The sequence below is a fragment of the Archocentrus centrarchus genome, chromosome 17, assembly GCF_007364275.1.
Source record: "Archocentrus centrarchus isolate MPI-CPG fArcCen1 chromosome 17, fArcCen1, whole genome shotgun sequence".
Taxonomy (NCBI): Eukaryota; Metazoa; Chordata; class Actinopteri; order Cichliformes; family Cichlidae; genus Archocentrus; species Archocentrus centrarchus.
Genome location: NC_044362.1, coordinates 3,085,819 through 3,109,460, shown reverse-complemented (window position 1 = coordinate 3,109,460; position 23,642 = coordinate 3,085,819). Strand labels below are relative to the sequence as shown.

General features: G+C 40.3%; 1 protein-coding gene across 6 annotated transcripts in view; it reads right to left on the bottom strand.

Annotated features, from left to right (window-relative positions):
• The window catches only part of LOC115795782 (solute carrier family 12 member 7-like), a 31,280-nt gene extending 7,888 nt beyond the window's left edge, over nucleotides 1-23,392 (bottom strand). For 3 of the 6 annotated variants that reach the window (XM_030751862.1, XM_030751863.1, XM_030751864.1), the window contains exons 1-15: nucleotides 22,971-23,109; nucleotides 14,763-14,854; nucleotides 14,126-14,251; nucleotides 7,958-8,104; nucleotides 5,615-5,669; nucleotides 4,378-4,508; nucleotides 4,149-4,273; nucleotides 3,919-4,026; nucleotides 1,961-2,148; nucleotides 1,689-1,853; nucleotides 1,485-1,583; nucleotides 1,086-1,143; nucleotides 810-984; nucleotides 223-341; nucleotides 41-139 (exon numbers count right to left, since the gene is read on the bottom strand). In XM_030751862.1, coding sequence (XP_030607722.1) covers nucleotides 41-139; nucleotides 223-341; nucleotides 810-984; nucleotides 1,086-1,143; nucleotides 1,485-1,583; nucleotides 1,689-1,853; nucleotides 1,961-2,148; nucleotides 3,919-4,026; nucleotides 4,149-4,273; nucleotides 4,378-4,508; nucleotides 5,615-5,669; nucleotides 7,958-8,104; nucleotides 14,126-14,251; nucleotides 14,763-14,854; nucleotides 22,971-23,109 — 1,826 coding nt within the window. Of the gene's footprint in view, nucleotides 1-40; nucleotides 140-222; nucleotides 342-809; nucleotides 985-1,085; nucleotides 1,144-1,484; nucleotides 1,584-1,688; nucleotides 1,854-1,960; nucleotides 2,149-3,918; nucleotides 4,027-4,148; nucleotides 4,274-4,377; nucleotides 4,509-5,614; nucleotides 5,670-7,957; nucleotides 8,105-14,125; nucleotides 14,252-14,762; nucleotides 14,855-22,970 lie in introns of those variants that run through there. The other 3 variants (XM_030751861.1, XM_030751866.1, XM_030751867.1) reach the window with 3 other exon arrangements.
• Nucleotides 23,393-23,642: the final 250 nt, after the last annotated feature.

Here is a 23,642-nt window from a genome sequence, read left to right as displayed (position 1 = left end):
CTCAGACATAATGCAGAGTTTTTCGGGAATCTGCTCTTACCAGTGATAGAACTTAAAGCGAGGCCTCCAATTCGGGGTGCAGAGCAAAGTCTGAACAGCACAAGCCAGGTTGACAAACAGATAGCACATGAGGAAAAACCTGACAAGACAAATAATCAGTACAGAATGCAAAGACGCGCACAAATTCAGCAAGAGGCTGACATCATGTAAGAAAGCACATACATGGAGAGGATGGGGGCCACAGCATCCAGAGAAGCAATAAGGACTCCTATTTCGCAGATTACAACAGTCAGAAGCAGAGCCCAGGTAGGCTCCCCGTTAGCCTTCCCGTGACCAAAGACCTGAGAAAGACAGATCCAAAGGACAGGGGTACAGTGCAGAACTTTATCAAGGTCAAAGAGGCACTACTTTTTTTCTGATTTGGACTGAATTTGGTGAATGTTTGATATCTTTTTGGGCTCTTGCATCTGTCCATGTTATTGAAGACTTCTACTGTGTTTTACTGGTGGAACACACTACATGGAAGACCACTTTACTGTGGAACACCACTAGAAAAAATTCAGCGTGGACTCTGTTTTTGCCCTGTGTGCTGAAACACGCTGGAGTTTTGGGTTAAATTTGCTGCTTTTCTCTGATTTATGTTGTTATGAACTGAACAAACATCACTGAGAAAACAGATGAAATACACAACCTAAACATGCTTCCTTGAAGCATGAAAGGAAGCTGCACAGATACTTTTGAGATGAAAACACAAAAGGAACAGGCATTTTTCACAAGAAAGGATGAACAGAAATCTGTGTGACACTAACCTGTAAGAAAGGGATGATGCTATCACGAGCGATGGCCTGCAACAGCCGCGGGGCACCGGTGAGGCTTTGCAGTCCTGCCCCAGAGCAAGAAAAAAACGAGCCAATCACAATCACCCAAGGTGACGGCCAGGCCAGAATGCTGATTACAGGGATCTTCTTTAATGACAAACCAAACCTGAAGAATGCATATGGCTTATTATACAGCACTGCAACAATAAAACTGCATTCAGAGACATTGTGCAAGCTAATAAACGTGTTTCTCAAACATTGCCTTACTTATCTCTGAGCACCACTCCTTCAATAAAGGCTCCAAACAAGACCACAAAGGAGATATCTGACCAGGAAGTTAAGATGGAAATACTGGGGCAACGTACTTTACAGCTACAGCTTGTGACAATATCAGTGTGTTGCTCTTCATCATCAGCTGGTGCACACACTGGACCTCATTTTCAAGCAGTGTGTACACGTGTGTACTTAAATTTATGTTTGCAATCTGCAATCAAATACAGAACTGCCTCAGACTGAGCTGCATGAATCCAGCGCCAGTTTTGCATGCACGTATTTTGTGCACAAATTTAAAACACTTCTAAAGCAAATTTTTATTAACGAGGTCCACTGTGGCTCACTGTGCTGTGTATCAGCTCCACAGACACACTCAAGAGTTTGTAGGGATACAGATGAAGGATGTGGTGAGAATAGCCAGGATGGTTCCTATTGGGATGGATCTCTGGGCATCTCTGAGGTCACCTGACCTGTTAGAACCAGCCATTATGCCTGAAAGACACCCCCACACACATACACATTAGGTAAATGTATGCATGTTTTAATTTAATAAACTTAAATCATCTTCGTGTGATTTGACCACAGTAAATCATCCACCTGTGACAGAGGGGAAGTATATTCCCACCAGCAGAGTGAAGTAGGTGGCAAAATCATTGAAGACATAGTTCTTAAGTTTGTCTTCGTTGACCTTGGCTGGTTCATGAGTCCAGTTTTTCTTCTCTATCACCATATGAGCTGGACCGTAAGTGCCCCACAAGTTTTCTAATGGAAAGACAAACATAGGCTGCATAATCAGGATTCATCACAGAAAAAAAAAAAATGTAATTTAGACTGTTCGCTCAGTGGATTTTGGTTTGATGATGACTCACCTTTGAGGACTTCGATCTGGAGCCCCGGTATGGCCGGGATCTCTGTCAAGTTGTTGGACTTAAAGTCCTCATCGCAAGATGCATTGGCATGGTGACTGTCACAAAAAAGCTTCCAGAGCTCAACGTCTGTTTTTGCACATTCTTTAAACATTTCATTCTTCAGAGAGCGATTCCCCAACAGGCAGACACTAAAGGAGGAAGGTGAGATTAGAGACTGAGTAAAGGACACCAGCAGCAGTGTTCACTTTTTTAAAGTAGTGAATTAAATTACTTAATTGCTTCCTGGAGGAAGTAATTTATTACATAGACATAGACAAACTTTATTGTCATTCAAAATTGCACAATACAGTGCGCATTAGAACGAGATTTTGTTGCTGTCGGCTCGGATTAAATTTGGAGGAACTGCAGCAGTGATGTACAAATAAGACTACCAGACAGGAATAAAAATAAAGAGAAAAATACTACATAATATAATCAAAACTAAAGTATATGTATGTACACGTACACACACACACACACACACACACACACACACACACACATATACATATTTATATATATATTATATTATATTAATATATTATATTATATTATATATATATATTATATTATATATATATATATATATATATATATATATATATATATATATATATATATATATATATATATATATATATATATATATTATGGAATGCCGTTTAGGAAATATTATATATATATATATATATATATATTAAAATGAGAGTCTGAATATATTGAATGAAAGTCTGAATATATAGAATGAACTCTGAATATATTGAATGAAAGTCTGAATATATAGAATGAACTCTGAATATATTGAATGAAAGTCTGAATATATTGAATGAACTCTGAATATATTGAATGAAAGTCTGAATATATAGAATGAAAGTCTGAATATATTGAATGAAAGCTGAGGTCACGGAAGCTCCTGCGCCATCTAGTGTTTTCGTTACGTAAAGCGCATAATATCGCTACAAGAAGCGGCACTATGAGTCAATCTGCAGTTCATCTTCACTGTTTCATCGTGGAAGACCAAATGCAGCGAACCTCTCAAGTCAGACAGCTCCTGCATGCAAGCTAACATTACGCAGAACATGCACAGGCACCCTCCACAACAACAGGCCCTGTCTAGAATCTGAGATGTGGATGTGGAAGACATGTTCTGCTTATTGCTAGCTTGATACGCAGGAGCTGTCTGACCTGAGAGATTCACTGAATAAAACTCTTCATCAGTAGTATGATTAAGAACACTGCTGCTAGCATTATGTTGGCCAATGCATTTGCCAGGGTGTTAATTAGCTACTCATTATTTAGGATTTCTGCCACTAAATTCCCTGCAGATTGACTCACAGTGTCATTTCTTGTAGCGACATAATGTGCTTTACGTAACGAAAACACTAGATGGCGCAAGAGCTTCCGTGACGTCAGTTTTCATTCAATATATTCAGACTTTCATTCAGTATATTCAGAGTTCATTGTATATATTCAGACTTTCATTCAATATATTCAGACTTTCATTCAGTATATTCAGAGTTCATTGTATATATTCAGACTTTCATTCAATATATTCAGAGTTCATTAAATATATTCAGACTTTCATTCAATATATTCAGAGTTCATTAAATATATTCAAGTTTCATTCAATATATTCAGACTCTCATTTTAATATATATATATATATAATATTTCCTAAACGGCATTCCATAATATATATATATATATATATATATATATATATATATATATATATATATATATATATATATATATATATATATATATATATATATATATATATATATATATATATATATAAAAATGATGTAATGATGGATATTCTAACGTAGGAAGTGCTGACAGTTTGTGATTTTGACTCTCAGAGAAAACATGGCGGTGCTTCATAAGAAGTGATTGCTCAGCTGCTCGTCACTTACCTAAAGTCTGATGAGGGAACGATGAGGTTCTTGATGACTCCTGCATAAGTGGCCATGATGGAGAGAACCACACAGGACAGAAACACCAGAGCTAGCTTGTTCACATACCTGCAGATAGAGGGGGGGGGGGGGCAAATGTGAGCCTGTGTGGTGATTTGGGGGGGGGGGGGGGGGTTGTGCGTGCATGCATACGCATGACAGAGAGAGAGAGAGCGAGCGTGGATACTTACTTCACCCCTACAAACACAACCAGTGCCATCAGGAGCAGGCAGCAGGTGCCATAGATGCGCATGTTGTTCTTCATTGTTTCACTATTGTCCTCTTTTAACACTGTTGCTGTTGGAACGATGTAGATCTGGCATGATAGAAGACCGAAAAATCAGAGCGACCGAGGCCTTAATGTGCAATCACATGAGCACTGACATGGCTGACTTCTTGTCTGACATGGAGTCCACATACCAAAAGAATCTCTATGGTGCCGAGTATGTACAAGGACCCAGCAAAGGTGGTTCCCAGGTACAGACAAAGTCCCACAGCACCTCCAAACTCTGGACCCAAGGATCTGGAGATCATGTAGTAAGAGCCACCAGCTGTTGAGAAGTGATTTTGTTTGTTTTTTTTAATCAATTTTTGCTAGTTTCACCATGTTAGAAATAAAGCTTCCAATGACAAATCAATAGTTACTTCAGTTTCTGCAATAAATTCTAATTTGGGATCTCAGCAGCAGCACATAAACTTTTTTTGTGAAAAAAATGCTAAGAGGCCTTAATATGCAAATTCCTCACTGCACATACTTTTCTTGGAGTCTTCTATGGGACCTTTGTATGATTTAAAGTCCAAAGTAATGTTTATGTGTGTGTTATACCAGGCCTTGGTGCACCCCTCAGTTCATCTTGTCACAAGCCACTTAGCACGTCCCCGATCCCATTTAAGCAAACTTGGTTTTGATTGTCTACCTCTTGTAAACAGATGATTTGAACAGCAGCTGGGTGGGGCTTCACAGATCATATCTGCTGCTTTTAAATACTTTCAGAGCCCTTAATCCACCATATCAAGTTCTTTTATTAGGAGGAGCCTGACTGATCTGGGATTTTTAAGACCGATACCAAAGCAGATACTTGCCGATTTAAAACTCCAATATTCCAATATTGGTTTTTTTCTTTCAGACACACAAAACAAACGTATTTCCGTACTATTTGTTATGTATACTAGTTATTAACTCATTTACACTCTGCTCTTTTTGGATCAGCTGGTTCATTTCAGTCAGTGTTTATGGTGTTCCAAACAAGTGTGCTGCCAACAGAGCACACACCACCGGACAAACTTTGCAACATCAACACTCGTAAGATCAATGAAGGGTGTTTTTCCTACCTCTTCTTTACTTTTTCAATTTTCATCCATCAGTCGTTATAGATGCCAATACTAATAGATCTGCAAATAGCAGATATCGGCCAATAACACCAGCCTGCCAATAAATTGGTGGCAGTATACAGAGTGTACAGTATTAGCATGTGAACTAGCTTTAAATTTCCCACATTTTTGTTAGACAAATTTGCATAATTTTTTTATCTTATTTTTTAGGCTGTGCAAATCAGTGTTAAATGCAAACACTGTATAATCCCACGCAAAAATCCAGCTGCTGTTGTAGCCCACTCCTATTGGACCATAAAAGCAAATTAGACAATACATCATGTACCTGGGACAACTCCATTTGTTGCAATGGCGCTCATTGATATAGCTGTGAGCAATGTCTGTGTGAAAAGAGACAGGACAGGTGTCAAAATGTGGGTGCTTTGTAAAAGCAAAAAAACAAACAAAACAATGAAATGATATTTACAGCTCTTCATATGTTTCAATTGTAAAAAATAAATAAATTGGCAAACACAATCAGATGAAAGTGCAACTTTTTTCTCTGAATTGCAGCTGAGTAGTAAGACATGCCACGAAAAGAGAAAATAAGTAGTACAATGTGTTAATCCTTTGATTATAATTAGATATGCAATAATGTGAAATTGGCTGAAATCCCAATAAATAGGCATGCAGAGTACTTAATGCTAATATTAACATGGCAAACATGACAATGAAGATGTTGAAAGTTTGCAAATTAAAAACAAGAAGCACTCAGAGAGCACAAACCTGCACCAAGGCAGCTCACTCTCTGGGCTGCATTTACTTTTAAGGGAATAGTTTTGTATTTTGTTTTCTTTGTTTATTTTTAAATGTGCTTTGATTACACAAAAATTATGTAGGAGCAGGTCATGGATAATAGGTATTGATTTGTAAACAACTGGACAAGAATATCTTGAGCTTATTATATAATATTATAATGCAGTGTATTTATACCTAGCTAAGCAGCTCATTCACTGTCTCTTGTCAATACTTCTTTAAATATAAAACACATTTTGAGGTCAACTTGAAAGAAATACAGATGTGACATGCAAATGTGAGGTCAGAGGGTATTTGGATGCAAACTATGTGATATTTAGAATCCCCTTATTCTCTATATTTCCTCAATGTTGCCAATACAAAAACAACAATAAAAAAAACCCTGCATTATTATAACTTTGATCTTCAGATCAGTTTATTGCCTTTGAAGGAGAGGTCAGAGGTCAAATGTGACATGATGTTTTAAATCTTTATACGGTACTTCTTATATGTTGACTGTATACACTACAGTGGACAGAATCATTATGAGGCTTTTTGTCAATTTTGGATCAATAAATCATGAAGTTGACCTTGAAGACCTCGGTGGATGTAAGCCAGATTTTAACGGACTGCTACCACGACCCCACTCTGCACCCCTACAAAGTTTTATCACAATTCATTCAGAGCTTTTTGAGCTATCATGTTTACAGACAGGACGAGACACGCGCACACTCAAACGCTACCAAAAACATAATCTCCTCGGTGGAGGTAACACACAAACATGTTGCCAAGTCAGCAAACATTGTTTTACTGTTTTTTAAAAATCAGATTTGAGTGGCGATTCTATATCTATGTCCGAAGGAATTCAAGTTAATTTAGATGACGCTTCAAAATAACGGCCCAAATAAGTGCCAAGATGCGCTGCTACATGGTGAGATTTGCTTCCGGAAGATTTCTCCAAAAACCACTGGATCTGCCCTTCTGGTATGATGACACAAGATCTTATTGGGGTGGCTGTAGCTCAGGAGGTAGAACAGGTCACCTACTGATCAGAAGGTCGGAGGTTCGATTCTTGGCTGCTCCGGGCTGCATGCCAAAGTATCCTTGGTCAAGATACTGAACCCCAAGTTGCTCTCTGATGCCAAGCGTTGGAGTATGAATGTGTGTGAACGTTAGACAATAAGCACTTAGCTTAGTTAATCATGGAAGTGCTTGTATGAATGGGTAAATGTAAACGTGTTGTATAAGTGCTCAGAGTAGAAACGCACTATATAAGTGCCATTTGTTGGTGTCAAATGCCTCTTTTCACGTCACTGACCTTCTGCCTGTTAACCCACTAACAGGGTGGAACTTTGAGTGTAAAACCAATACAACAGAAAGTCTCTGAAACGGTGACATCATCAACTTTATCTTACGTCATGTTTTTGGTGTGGAGAATGAGAGCGTGGCAGGGTGAGTCTATAATATAAGGGCTTGTAGTTTGCAGATTGTACATATCACATGAGTGCTGAGCATTCAAGTTCAAACTTTGAAACAGGCACTTCTCTGTTTGGTCATCTGGAGCTACTGACGTATGAGCTGCAGTTGTAAATAACTAGTTATCTGCTTCATTTGGGGACTCTCCCCTGAACTCAAATGAAGAGATTGATGCTCAGCAAGACATAAATTCAGAGGAACGTTGATTGGCATGCCATAAATCTCACACTTAAACCACAGTTATGTCACTCTTCCTTAAAGGTATCCACGGAGCATTAACGAGGGAATGGCCAATGGGGATAATTTGTTCAGCGTTGCTGCCACAATTTCATACAACTTAAGCATGAAGTTTTGGTTGTCATGTGGTACACCTGAAGGGAGGCACTGAGTTTCATATCTGAAGCTGTCAAGTACTCACACAGATGCAGCACATGAAGACAATGGCTAAAGAGCCGAGGATTCCTGCTGTGCCGACAATCCAGGTGAGACGCAGGAAGAGAATCACACCCAGAATGTTCTGCATGCAGGGCAGGTAGACCCCAATGAACGTTCCCATTTGGGTGACCTGGGGACAGACAAACACACACATGCTTTATTGTAAAGGCGAGAGCAGACTGTAAAACAAATGTAGGCAGGGGAAGTCCAACACGCGTCCCTCTTTCCATCCGCACCGAACCACTTGCATGTTTTCAAAATCTTGCCTTTCAAAGAGTTACAAAGCATTTCCTGCATTATAATTACTCCACATTTCCACTGCTTCAGCATGTTACTCATTTATCAAACGCTCAAACTTATTTTTAGTTAAACCTAAAAATAACAGATTTTGCTGCCTTTTCAAAGACTCCACAGACAGATTTTTTCTGGTGGTTATCATCTAAACACCCATCACATCACTGGCAACCGGCCCAGGGTCAGCATTAGGTTTTCTTCGAGCTGTTCCAGAAAATGTACTGCTCGCCAAAAATTAACAGAACAATTAAATCACACATCCTGTCTTGGTGTGTGAAGCCTTTATCTTGTGTAGACATCCTTTGGACCATAAAATGAAGAGTGCACTGAGGAAACAACCACAAATGTGTTGAAAAGACACACATTAGTTTAACAAGAAATGGTAAATGTTAGTTTATCACTTCCTGGACAATACACTTTTTTTTTTTTTTTTTTGCAGTTTTGTGTGTGCATTTTTGAAATATCCTCATCCCAAACACAACTTGCAGAATAAGGAAAAATTAGAGGGCAAACGACAAAACTTGCACTGAGATTGCCCTTTACAGATTGTTAACTAAAAACTTGTTGCACATTACATCAACATTAAGTTATTTAAGCACAATATAGTATTTGCAATGTGGATTACACACACACCCCTCTACTACTTCCTTCCACGGAGACCAAAGAGTACGTACCATTTTCCGACGCACAAACATTTTGCTCTGTGCTTTCTCCACTGCACTCAGTTGTTTGTCAAAATGCTGTAAAGTGCCTGCCGTGGATTTCCACACCTCCCACATCTTCTCTCTTCTGTTACACCGCCTTTCTGTCCTGCCTCTGCTTTCGCCCCTTCACTGGCTCTATACTGTCTGAATCCTTTCATTTATTTGTCCAGCTCGTCTCAGCTATCATTCAGGGGGCGGGTTTTAGTCAGACATCATCAATGCTTCCACACAGAGCAGCAGACCAAGGTCCCACTCTTTATCAATTACTAATGATGTTTTGAACTTTAACAAAACCACAAAATAGACAATGAGTTTTAGGAGCTGACTCAGTTAAATGCCTGCTTTCTGCAACATGTACAACTCTTGCCACAGAGCAGTTAATATTGAAACATATGTTTCTGTGTGTTTGGCTGCTTTTTTAAAAAACTTGCGCTGTTTCCGCTTAATAGCTTCACACACAGGTAACATCTGCACAGAATTTCTAACTGGAAACATATTTAGCGGAAAATACTTCAGCCCTGTTCGACCCAGCAATAAAGCCTGGGCATCCTGTTTTGCCAAGAACCACCTCCACTTCCCACCTCGTGGTTGGCACTTAAACAACTTCCCACACTGCGTACAATTTTTATTTTTTTTTTTTGGGGGGGGGGGGTTACTGTCCAGGATGAACCCCTTGTTTTTCCACTCTAGCCTAGCAGGAAGGTGGCTGGTGTGGGAGTGGGACCGTTTCTCCAGTTTGAAGAGAAAATTGTTCCTCCTGATCACATTTTCAGGTGCTTTCCCAGACCGGGCAGACACAAAGCACAAAGAAGATGTAATCAATCTTGTGACTTTGTTCAGAGATTTCTAGCAACCACCTTTATCAAGTCCCAATTACAGAAACAATATAGTGATTGAACAGTTAATGGGCTGTATGTGTAATTTACTGCATCCTGTATTGAAATGGCTGCCTGCACTGTATTGGTAAAATCCCCAGCTCTGTCATATGAAGCTCAAGTGATTAAAGATGGATAGATTTTTTTTTTCTTTAAATCTGGTTCTTTAGTCGTTTTCTGCCTCAGACTCCTCTGTTTTCTCTCTCTATCGCACCACTTGAGCCATTTTTACTTGCTCTCGGCTCAGATTTGCTTGACAGTATTTAGTGATATTCCCAAAGCAACTGAAAAACTCGAGTTTGGAAGTGTGAGACCTTGAGAATGATTATAGTAGGTGGAACTGGGCCTGATTTAAGAAACAAAGCTTTGCAGGTCATTGCCTTCATGTTGAGGTTGTGCACTGTCCCCTGGGAGCAGTGTAAAAATGCAAAGAACAACCAGTACTATGAACTACTATTGTGTGTTTTTGTGCTGTTGTTAGTCCTTTAGCTTAACTTCAGATGTGTAGAAGACAGAAGACTTAATACATGAATGTCAAAAAAATTAGAGTGTTATGAATTTTTTTTAAAAATAAAATGAGGTAAATTTTCATGTTCTATATTCATTATATGTAAAGTGAAATACTTCAAGCCTTTTTAATGTTTTAAATTTGATGATTGCAGCTTATAGCTCATCCATCTTTTTCTACTTATCCTTTTCAGGGTTGCGCGGCCTTGAAAATAAAAAATTATTGTATTTCATTTTGAGCATGATGAAATTACCATTCAAAAACATAAATAATTACCACCTCTAAGTCTGAGGCCATGTTCCTCAGCTGGAAAAGGGTGGAGTGACCACGACAGACCGGTGCAGGGTCTGTCGTGGTAAAGAGGGAGCTGAGTGAAGTGAAGCTGTCCCCACCCTCACCTTTCGGTAGTGACTGAAAGAATGAGACTGTAAATACAAGTGGCAGAAATGAGCTTCCTCCAAAGTGTGTGTGGTCCTCCGTCGAAACGTGTCAGCTGAGGTGGTTCAGGCATGTCCTACCAGGAGGAGCCCCAGGTCAGACCCAGGACAAGCTGGAGAGATTAGATCTTTTGGCTGGCCTGGGAATGCCTTGGGGTCCCCCGGGATGAGCTGGAAGAGGTAGCGGGGCAGAGGGAGGTCTGGGCTTTTCCACTTATGATGCTGCCCCCAGCCCCGGATAAGCCAAAGAAAATGGATGGATGAATGGATGGGCAACATAAACATGGGGGAGACTGCTAACTTAATAGTTGTCCAGATGATGATTATCAGCAGCCTCCACAAGGAAGGTAAACCACAGAAGGTCTTTGCTGAAAGGGCTGGCTGTTTGCAGAGTGTGGTATGGAATAGAAAGCTGACTGGAAGGGAAAATGGAAGGCTATGAGGAGGTGCACAACCAACGGGGATGACTGCAGCCGTGAGAAGACTGTTAAAAAAAGATGATTCAAGAACCTGGGTGAGAGTCCACTGAGGCTGAGTGCATCAAAAGACAGAATGGATGTCTACTGGAAAGGAGCCACAATGGTGGTATTCCTAATTTCAAGTCACTCTTGTATCAGATGCTTTTTGGGGGATTAGAGGAACACAAACTTACTTCCATCAAAAAGAGGACTTTTTGATCAGAGTAAGTTTTGTACTTCTTTCAGAAATCAAGCTTCTAGAATCTGGAGGAAGTGCAGAGGTACAGAAGCCAGCTTTCTGCAGTCTGTTATGATTTGGGTTGCTATGTCATATGCAGGTGTTTTTCATCCAAAAAAAAATAAGAAATTGAGAAAAAAATTGAGATGCACTAGTAGTTGTTAGTATATTAGTCAAATGACAAAAGGATAATTAAGACTGAAATAAACATCACCGTAGGGCAATTGGAAAAGCTGGTTTTACAACATAGATAGGTTGCATCATTTATATTTTGTGGTTAACTGTACGAACAGGTTGTGCAGGAACTGTTCCATCTTTGGTGAATGAATATGCTAGTATTTTATATGTACTTTATTTAGAGCATTAGTAGGTCTATGCATGTGTGCTGCACTCATACAGTCCATAGGTGCACCTTGCTAAGTATGCTCGCCACTTTCAAGCTCAGCTCTAAACCTGCTTGTCCAAGTATAAGTTTCTTCTGGCTTCAACAAACATGGCTGCAGCCTAATTAAGGTGAGGCTGTGAGCAAACAAAAAAAATCCCACCCTCTTTCACTTCAAAATTTTTACATGTCAGGACATAAAAACATAGCTTATCCTTGCTAAGCTTGGCAAATGAGCTAAATAGCTGTCACATGGCCTATTACCTTTTTGGATATTTTTTTTTATTTAACACAAACTAAACAAAAATGCAGCTGCAGTGTGTGAAAAACTAAGTACACCTTTACTGCTTCTATAAAAATTCAGAGGGTAAGTAGCTGCCAGGTGTTGCTAATTTACAGTACTTGATTAATCAGCAAGAGTGAGCACCTCTATAAAAGCAGGCCTTCTGTCAGTTTGCAGGTCTGCAGAATTCAGGTGTTGTGTTAAAACAATACCAAGGAAGAACGAGAGCAGCAATGATCTTGGATAGCAACTGTAGCTGCCCATCAGCCTGGGAAGGGTTATAAGATCATTTCAAAACAATGTGAAGTCCATCAACACAATGAGAAAAATTGTTCACAAGTAGAAAAAAAAATAAAAATAAAAATAAATAAATTCAAGACAGATCAAACGGTGCAATGTTCAGCCTCTACAGGCCACAGTTAGAATGCTACATGTTAAACTTCATCATAGTACAATTAGAAAAAAGAAAACACAAGACCTCTGGAACAATGTCCTTTGAGCAAACAAGACCAAAGTGGAGTTGAATGAACTCCTCTGCATACCAAGTTTTCTAGAGTTAAATATGAGGACAGCTGTGTGACAGCTAAAGCTTGGCTGAAACAGATAATGATCTCAAGGCCAGCAGCAAATCTACAACAGAATGGCCGACAAGGAAAAGAATCAAGGTGCTGAAATGGCCCAGTCAAAGTCCAGACCTCAGCCAGACTGAAATGTTGTGGTTGGACCTTAAGACCATAAACGAATGCCTGCAAAACCTCAATGAACTGAAGAAGAGTGGACCAAAATTCCTCCACAACAATGTGAGACACTGATAAAGTCATACAGAAAACAATCACTTCAAGTGTTCTGCCATGGACCAGATTATCTTTTATTATGTCCTGATACTCAAAACCTCAGAACTGAAAGAGCTTGCACTCTCTTTTCTAAATGACTGTATTGTGCACAGGGAAGCATTTTGTTGCAAGACTTAGAAACTGGTTCCTCAGACTGTCAGTTTCACCTGAGTCAAAAGTCTGAATCATCTTGAGATTTAAAACCTTCTAACTAACTTTAGATGAGACATCCATTGTGTACCATACAATACCAAAGCCAGTTAAGCCAAGGAGTCATGCTGCTGGGTTCCTCTGTAGAGTAAGATGTCTTTGTAATAATACTGGACTGGCTGAATGTGGAAAAACTGGCATGTATTGTTAAAATTTCACTTTACCTTAGTCTGTTTTTCCCAGGCTGTTTGTTATTTTTTAATGGACAGCTCATTAAATGTAAATGTTTCAAAACCTACTTCTTTACACTCAAAGTGAAGGGATTTATAGGTTTAGGTTTTAATGAGGCTGGATGTTGTCAGCAAACTAAAAGAAGTTTGAGGCCCCTGCTCTAGGCCCTACTGATTGCCAGTATTCAGTATTCAGTTCACTGAATGACTTCTGTATTACTGGCTGTAGCACCAGAAGCTCTACAAATTAGGCCGTAAGAAATCTAATAAGATCAAAGATTTTTCATAAAAGTAGCACATCTATTTTGCACAATACAGTCCATTCTTTAGACATGTTAATGAGCTGCTTCATCTCCTTGTGATATCATCCCAGCCCTCAAAGTTTTTCAAGTAGTATTCAGTAGTTGAAAAGCACAAATTATTTTTGCTACACACATCATCCTAGTTTAGATAATCCTTAGTTGGAGAAAGCTGGATGAATGGTTCATTTTTATATTGAAACAGAATATGCTTTAAAAAGAAAAGAGAAAAAAAAAAATCATACATGAAGTATGACCAGATATATCAGGCCAAGGCTTCAGCACCCACTTTCCTGCCCACCCTTTGGTATTCTTGTGTGTAGATGTAATCTTCTATGCTGAAATTTTATTTTAAGATGATCCAGAAGTGATTTCAAGAGAAAACACATCGTGCAGCCACAAAGCATACAATGCTTTCATTAATCAAGGTCCTGCTGACTCAAAAACAAGTGTCATGTACCATAACTGCAGCCCTCCTGACTCCATCCTCGGCTTCCTCGTGCTCACGAACACCTTGGGTTAGGTTGGTGTAATTAGCCAGCTTGTTGAGAAGTGATGACACCATTGGGGTACTATCCATTTCTTCCTGTAATCAGACAAAGAAAACATATAAAAACAAATTATAATCTAGGCCTCTTGCCCACAATCACAAGATATTTTCTATTTTAGCCTCTTTACAGACTCCCTTTATTGACTTTAAAGTCATTATTATATATGAACTATGTAACACAGTTTCCATGTGTGAATGACTTTTTTAAGTCCAGTGAGTGAACCAATTTGAGACCCTCTCGGATCGATTTTCTATATGAGGAATCTAGGACAAACTAAATGGAAACAACAATGCTTGCCATTCAGTTCATGGAGGGACATCTGCTTGTTCTTGGGGCTTAAAATGATCCTACAATGGCTTTCTTCCTTTTGGACAGATTTGAAAACTGCACCCATCTAGTTATACAATCCTGCCTTTAACTTCTGTGACACTGGTTTTCATAAATGCTACATAATTATAAAACTTTACTATATAGCACATTTTGGACTCTAAATATTATAAGTAGGTTAATTCCCTATTTTTAAATTAAAATTTTAATTCATCTTACCTCAAACAAGGCCATGGTCTTGCCCTCATAGTAGCTCTCTGTGTCATTGTCTGAGTTGAGGAATGCAGTGGTCTCCCTCTGATTGTCATCGCCTTTTGGGACACATAGTAAAAAATAAATATCTAAATGTGAATCCACTGACAAAGAAGAAGCAGGTTGACAGAATCAATGTATTTTCATTTGGATTTAACTAAACTGTGACTGCCAAATTAGCTTACTGACCACTTCTAGTATGCTGATGCCAGAGAAGAGTTCGGAAAGGCGGGAGTCCAAATGGACCAACAGTGCCATGAGTTTCTAGTGAAATTATGGTATTAGCAGTAGGCTACCTGTCTCATTTTCAGCACGGTAATCCCAGTGAGCAGCTAGTATTGGTTACTTAGTTACATTTAGTTACTAGGCTAGCTGGTGTTTTTTTTTTTTTTTGGACTAAGCAGATTTGTCTGTGCGTATTTTATGACTGCAACACACGCTGGTTAGCATTAGCTTATAACTTAGCACTACAACATCTCCTCTAAATACGGTCACTCCTGGCTCTAACAGTCTAACATGGCTCAGCCAAAAAGCTAACATTGAGACAGAGTCCAAAAACAATAGGTGGTGTCACAGTAACTATGTCCACGTTTTGTGTACAGCCTGTGGTTTGGGCAGCTGTTTCGATGCCTGTCTGTCTGTGTATGGATTTTATTAACATCCATCCATCCATCCATCCATTTTCTTCCGCTTATCCGGGGCCGGGTCGCGGGGGCAGAAGCCTAAGCAGAGAAGCCCAAGCTTCCCTCTCCCCAGCCACCTCCTCCAGCCCATCCGGAGGGACCCCAAGGCGTTCCCAGGCCAGCCGAGATACACAATCTCTCCAGCGTGTCCTGGGTCTACCACGGGGCCTCCTCCCGGTGGGACATGCCCGGAACACCTCACCCAGGAGGCGGCCAGGAGGCATCCTAATCAGATGCCCGAGCCACCTCAACTGGCTCCTTTCGATGTGGAGGAGCAGCGGCTCTACTCCGAGCCCCTCCCGGATGGCCGCACTCCTCACCTTATCTCTAAGGGAGAGGCCAGCCACCCTTCGAAGGAAACTCATTTCTGCCGCTTGTATTCGCGATCTTATTCTTTCGGTCACTACCCAAAGCTCGTGACCATAGGTGAGGGTAGGAACGTAGATCGACCGGTAAATCAGGAGCCCCGCTTTTACGCTAAGCTCCCTCTTCACCACGACGGACCGGTGCAGCGTCCGCATCACTGCAGAAGCAGCCCCGATCCGCCTGTCGATCTCCCGTTCCCTTCTCCCATCACTCGTGAACAAGACCCCGAGATACTTAAACTCCTAAGTTAAGTATTTTATTAACATGATTTATTATTACAGACACAGAACTTTACGTACAAACCATGAGCACTCGTAATGTGAAATAATGCCGTAATGAGAACGGACTCAGAATGTTAGCATGTTAAAATATGTCTCACGGCTGGTGTGAGCCTAATGAATTATTAGCATTATGTTAGCAACATTAGCAACTTGCCTTTTTTTTAATTGTTTAAATATTTAATGAAAGTGGCCAAAGACATGCAGTTTGTGGGGTTAAGCTAACTGGTGATTCCCGTTCACACGACGATGTTTTCAAATGAAAACGGCGAAGTTTTCATGCATTCTGGCCTCCCGTTTACAAGAGAACGGAGTGAAAAACGATACTTTTTGGAAACGGGCTCCAGACCGAGGCGTTTCTGAAATGCTCCGGTCTCCGTTTCTTTGTAAACATAAGAAAACGCTGCTTTTTGAAAGTAAACGGAGATCGTTTCTGAAACGTTTCTGTGTGACCGCGCTACTTTTTGAAAACGAAAATGGCTAAACGACACAGTTTCCACTGGAAACGCTCTCGTGTAAACGGGGCCTTAACCGCCTTAATTGCCCACAGGTGTGAATGTGAGTGTGAATGGTTGTCTGTCTGTCTCTCTGCATTAGCTCTGCGACAGGCTGGCGACCTGTCCAGGGTGCCCTGCCTCTCACCCTATGACAGCTGGGATAGGTTCCACCCCCCTGCAACCCTGAAAGAGGATAAGCAGAAGAAGATGGATGGCTGGACGGCCTGCATAGCTACTACGAGACCATCTAGCTACACCTCAGCCTCATAAATCCGTAGAGTCCATGATAGCCTACATTACATTATCCACGCTGTATTTTATCTAGCTGTGTCTTCTAAAACTCTGGGATAACTGTATCCAGCACCATTTGTAGAGAATTAGGGGTCAAAGGTTTCACTATTTCACAGACAAATTAAGGCTTTGCCCACAATCTTTTTTCTACAACAGCTTTTGCACACCACTTAAAGCCAAAATGACTTACAGTAACATTAAAGTTTCCCTCTTCAGATTTGTTTTTTTGCCCCCGGTTGTCATGCAGCGGTCTTTGACTATTAGATATGGTATATTATAACACTAAGATGACAGTGTTGTAGGCTAGTCTGTTGCCTTGAAGAGCCCAAGGTCTTACATCAATTTGAAGCTCACTGAAGATAAATTGATAGGAAGAGTGTACTGTAGATGCACATGACATGGTGAAGATTGTAAGAAAATCCAGCATGCAGTGGTGAGTAAGACAGAATATTGGTATGACAGCATCATTTTTTCAACATTCGTACTCAATGTCAGGGCAACAGCTCTGCTCAGATAGCTTCTTCTAAGCTACCATATCAAAGATAGCATGTGGCAAATACATGTTGTTATAGATACAGCTGAGATGGCAGAAAACTCATGATTAAGCTGTGTGGCAGGCAGGATATGGACCCAAATGCAGCAAAGCAAGCTTTTGTTATTTTTTTTTTTAAACAGCCAGCAATAAAGTCCAGATGTAATGCAGTCAAGATGCTTAACAAATTGTGAAATAAGAGCAAAGAATAGTGAACAAACTGGGAACCCTCAGAACGTTAAATAATGACAAGAATTCAAAATACATAACAGAAAACCCTTGTCAGAACCCAAAAAAGATAATGAACTGACAGCAAACTCAAAACTCTGGGTTTAAGCGCCTGGGACCGTGACGCTGACTACTTTCAAATGTTCAACTCGGTGACGTGAAACCACCAAGAGGCAGGAAAACAAGACACTAATTATATACTGTAAACTTTTAATAACAGATGTCAAAGGCTGCTCATAAACGCTCATGCAGGCAGATATTCCACCTCCTTACACAGAGAATCTCTCGGGCTGTATGCTAAAGATGGCTGTCCTGCCTGACAGAGAAGTGTTGTCCAAAGAGTTTTGATGCATTTGTCTACGTATGCATTCATCTGGTTTCGTTCACTACCCAAACATAACAGAAGAACAGCGATGTCTGACGCATGAGATTTGCTCTGGGTCATTAGGTGTTCCCCTGCTTTTCCTTTGTGCATCATTTTTAACCATTCATCCATCCTTCCATTCTCTTCACTGCTTGTTCAATTTAGGGTGAAACTTCCAGGGCTTTTGTCTTTTTTGCATACATGAAGTCTAGTCTGTGTAAAAATTTGTCACTTTCACCTGCTTCTCATCTGCATTAACCCAAATAACTTCATCTTGTTATATCTAAAAATATGCAGAGGTAAAACGTTCTCAATCCTAACCCTCATGAAAAACAGGATTGCTAATGTGTTTCCTTGACTCTGGAGTTGAGTAATACTCAAATATGTGTTACTGTATGTGCTAAACTGTATCGCACAATCGTGCCCTCAAGTTGTTACTATCAAAACTATATCAGCAAACTCTAATCATATTCACAAACCTTGTCATCAGTCTTTAGTTCAGTGTTAACTGATCTTTGAAAGTACGCTTTTATAAATCGTTGTGTTGAATTGGTTTCAAAGTGAAATAAAGTTGTCAACAGAATGTGGTGAAAGTTTTAGTTAGAACTGTGTAATCTAGAAAAGGCATGTAAAGCAAATACAAGCACACACACCACTCTTCATGGTCTACGTAGAATTGGCCATTTATTAACTGAATCTGATCCAATCATGCATAAAAGGAACCAAATATGATCATATATTGTTGATCAAAACCCAAGTAGGTTAGTTTTGGGTCGTCCGTCACTGTCCGTTCTCCCCATGTTCCTTTATTTTTTTTAAATTCTCTTTGGAAATGGTCCAATGTTAATGTCTCTCTTCCACAGTGTGTCTTTTGTCCTGTCTCTCTCCCTTCTGCCCCAACCGGTCGCGGTAGATGACTGCCCCTCCCTGAGCCTGGTTCTGCTGGAGGTTTCTTCCTGTTAAAAGGAGTTTTTCCTTCTCAGTGTTGCCAAGTACTTGCTCATAGGGGGGGGGGGGGGTCATCTGATTGTTGGGAGTTTTCTCTCTAATGCTGTAGGGTCTTTACCCTACAATATAAAGTGCCTTGAGGCAAGTGTTGTTGTGAATTGGTCCTACATAAAACTGAATTGCACTAAACTGTCATGGGAGGAGCAGATCTGCTCATTGCACACCGCTATACAGCAAGGGGGCAGAAGGAGCGAGAGAGAGTATGGTGCCCCAAGGCACACCATTTATGAAACAGGTATTTCAAAGGGACTCCTGTACACAGCTGCAGCACACAGACCAACTGGTGTGCAATAACCATCTGGGTCTAGTCACATATAAAATAAATATTTCTTTAAGAGCTAATCTTCACATGCCAGTCTTTAATTTTTCTGGGTTTTTTTTCTTTTGAAAAGAAAAGTGATAATGAAATTAAATGAGAAGGGCTAAGTTGCAAATATCCTCTCAATGAGTTCATTCACTGAGTTTAAAGGAATCCATAGTGCATGCAATGATAACATTAACCAGCAGCTGTCGCTATTTCTGCACTTTCAGCAGCAAAGTTGCACATGCAGGCCTCTTACATTGAATTACCTTCTTCTCCTTCTCTGTTTGTTTTTATAGTTATCCTGTTTTTGCGTTTGGATAATAAGGTTCAGTCATCAGTGAGAAATTATTTCAGCACGTGCAAAAAATGGACGTATGAAAATGGATTCTGTGATTCTGCCAAAACTATCAAAACTTCAATATATGTGTGTTTTTTACAGCCTAAAAAAGTGGGACAGTATGAAACATGACACTGTTTGTGGGACACTCCTTTGGAAAATGATGATCTGAGACGTTTATACAGATTGAATCTCGTCTGTTCAGCACCGTGTGTGTGTGTGTGTGTGTGTGTGTGTGTGTGTGTGTGTGTGTGTGTGTGTGTGTGAGCGTGTGAGAGTGTGCTCTGAATGCAGTGCAATCTGTGACATCTGTGACATCTGTGAGGAGTAAAAGTACCCACTACACAGCATTAATAATCCTGATTATTAATGACACTCATTAAAGTGACTGTCTGATTTTGAGCTATAGTTTGGTTTCTGAGGGTTTGCTCGGTTTGCCCGCAAGGTTGCAAAGTTTCAGTAAAATGTCATTACGTTATAACCTGAGTACTTACAGGGTCACCACTCATGGCAGCTCCCTCGGGCCCTGGTACACAGATAACAAGAGGGTCTTAGTTTTTCCATCATTAGCAGCAGTTAGATACCGCACTTCATTTCCTGTTCATTTTCCCCCTGCTGGCTGCAAGCAGTTTTAAAGCTCTTCCTTATCTTAAACATATGACGACATAATAATTGTTCCTTTGGCTGGAACAACCACACAGACACAGTGCGTTTTAGCAATTATGCTGCTAAAAAAAAAAAAAAAAAGAAGTTGGAGATTTTCATAAATATAAAATAAAAAGAGATGTCTACTTTACTAATTCCTCTTTTACAGCAGCCAAAACATTGTGCAAAACCTAGAACTAAATAGCTTAAAGAATAACAGGATAGCTCAATATAATAAAATGAAATATGAAGAAAAAAATAAAATCAAATTGAATAAAAAGTAAAAACCTGCTGAGGTCCACATCAGGTGTTGAGGAACCAGGAGATACTGATGAGCAGTGGGCTACTGGAACAAGGCGGACAAGGGATGAGAATAGGGAAGTGTTGAAACGCATGAATGTAACCCCAGTGAAAGGGGTTACATGAAGAGGATGTGGGATCCAACATCTAGACTGACATTGAAGCAACTCATAGCTCAGTCAGTGTTCCAACAGCCACAGAAACAACTGCTGTCAGAACTATAGATTAACGAGGTGCAACCGTGGTATACTAGCCGTGGTATTTGTGCTTTGGCTCAAAGTTTTTTTTCTGAAATAATTCTGTTATTGTATGGAAATCTGATCATTTTGTCCTTGTCTTTATGCGCACACACCTGAGTGTTTGTGGGTTCTATCACTTTCGACAAGATCCCCAACACCACTGGCTGAACTGCAGACTCTCGTGCGGTTTTACAGATGGCTGTAAACTCACTGTTGCCCCTCTCTCCTGACCTCCTCCCGTACACACTGATGACGATTTGAACCAGAAATCTGGATTCATCGCTTCATCAAACCTGTTGCCGCTGATTTTCAGTCCGGTTCTTGTGTAATTTGGCACACCTCAGCCTTTTCTCCTCTCCTTAAGAATGGCTTCCTGACAGCTACTAATCCACTGAGACCACTTCTGATGAGGCTTCAGTGAACAGCAGCTGGCTCAGCTGAAGGACCGTATGCATCTGTCAGGTCTTTTTTTTTCCTGTACCTTAAGGACATTACTTTCACATACCATTTATCTCCTGTAGGTACTTTTTTAGGCCTGCCATTACTTTCCTCAAATTGCAAATTTCAAGAACATGCTGCATATCATGCCAGGACACGCCAAGTGTTCAGTTAATAGCTCTTTGGTAATCACCTTGTTGGTGCAAAGAATGCTACTCTATGTCAGTCACACCATGTTAGTGTTTATCATAGATTCAACTAACAAAATGGGAAAGAAATGCTTTTACAACAGGCTGCTGGTACCAAACTGCCTGAAGATACAATTTAAAATGCGTTCTTTGTTAAGTTGTCTGTTATGAGTAGACACAACACTGGTTCATCCCTTCAGTTAGATGCCTTTTTTTAATGCTTGAATTAAATCATTAATAACTTAGGGTTAATCGGCTTAAAGAACAAAAGCATTTCTGTCCTGTCAGGTAAAAATGCTCATCAGCATGATAGAGACAAAAAGATACAGCTAAATAAAGAGCAGAGCCTCACTTCTGATCAAGTGGCCCAAGGCCTACAAAAGCATGTCAGTGTGGAGTGTAACATTCATTTTAAAAACAGGAGAGTCATTTTCTTTCATGCTGTCCACTACTTACATCATTTTTCAAACACATTACAACAACAGATGAGACACAGTTTACTTATGGGCCTTATATTTAGAGCCAGTAATTTCAGACACTTCATTTAATAACAGTATGTCAACACGAGAACATATTTCAACGTTAACTGCAGTCAGAACACATTCAGCCTGTCTGCAGCCTGCAGTCAAAGTCACTTTAATCTACATTTAGTCCTGTTTTAGAATCCAAACATCATTTCAGCCTCGTAATCAAATATGTACAACATTTCCAACATGATCCCAAATGTGATAGAAACACATGATTGAAAATAAATCTCTGTGTAAACACCGTCTTTGCCCTTACACCCGTGATGGACTAAACATAAAAACGCTCATGTTAAATGTAAACAACAACAAACTCACACCTGACTGTGATTACAGGAAATGGAGAAAGAAAAAGAAGAAAACCTGCCAGTAAGCTGGCAAATGTGCCAGTGAATTATTAAACTGAGTCTTATCAGGATAAAATAAAAAGGCAGGAAGTAATTTTAAATGGGTGAATAATCAGTCGTAGAATGATAGACTTTGTACTTTGCCAGCCGGAAACAGTTAAACCTCTTTCTCACCACTTCTCTGCTGTATTCGTTATTCTGGTTTACTATGTTTTGATCCGCTGTTTAAGGACTGACATACAGCCCTGCGGCATAGCCACAATGAAGCACGGAGCCCCCAACCATCAACCAGGATATCTGAGGACTGATATCCAGGCACTCATCCTTCCTCCAACTTCAACTTTCTCACTTTGCACAGTGAGGCTTTGTAGTTTACGCATGTTCCTGTTAAAACACGCATCTGTTTGTCTCAGCGTGCTCCCAGTGTCACGTTTAATCTCACAATGACGCACGCAGTTTATCAAAATTGCACACCTATACTGCCCGCAGCGCATGCTGCAACAGCAACCACAAAAACACCAAAAAAAAAAAAAAACCAGGCCTGCGTGTGTGTATGAGCGCATCAACGAGGCAAAGGAGAGCGCTTGTTTTGCTGTTTGCTCCTACCTGGTTCTTGTGATTTGTCTGCCTCCGGCTCCTCTGAAAACATTTTGCCCAAACTGATAGGTCTGCTCCCTCCAGCTGCAGCTCCACTGTTGCTGCCATCTTCCACATCCTCCACTGGCACCACGGTGAAGGTGGGCATCTCGATTCGTCTTTTACCCGGAAGAAACTATGTGGAGATCACAAACTGGCAAAACACCGGCTTTTCTCACAGAGGAGAGCTTTATAAAAGTCTCCAGAGGAAACAGGAGTGAAGCCCTGCGAAGATCCTGGTGAGACTTCACTTTACCCACAACACGGCCCTCAAATCTTTTGTTTCCCTTCTTACTGGCGTGTAATCCAGTGTCCTCTAAACTCACGGTGAAAGTACGGCCTCCTGTGTATTAGGTTACTCCCTCTCCTTCTTCCTTTCCCTCCCTTTTCTCCTAAATGCTTCAGGACTATTGCCCCACGTGACCCGCTGTTTACCATAAGAACAGTTAGTCCCTGCAGCTCCTCCCACTCTGACCGTCCCACTTCTCTCACACACACCTTAGAAATGCAAAAAAAAAAAAAAAAAAAAAAGGCAGGCAAGAAAAACCCAACAGTACACATGAACGAGGTCTCTATAAAATCCACATGAAACATGTTTAGCAGGACAAACTAAGTCTTTTCCTTTCTGTTGACTCTGCTTTT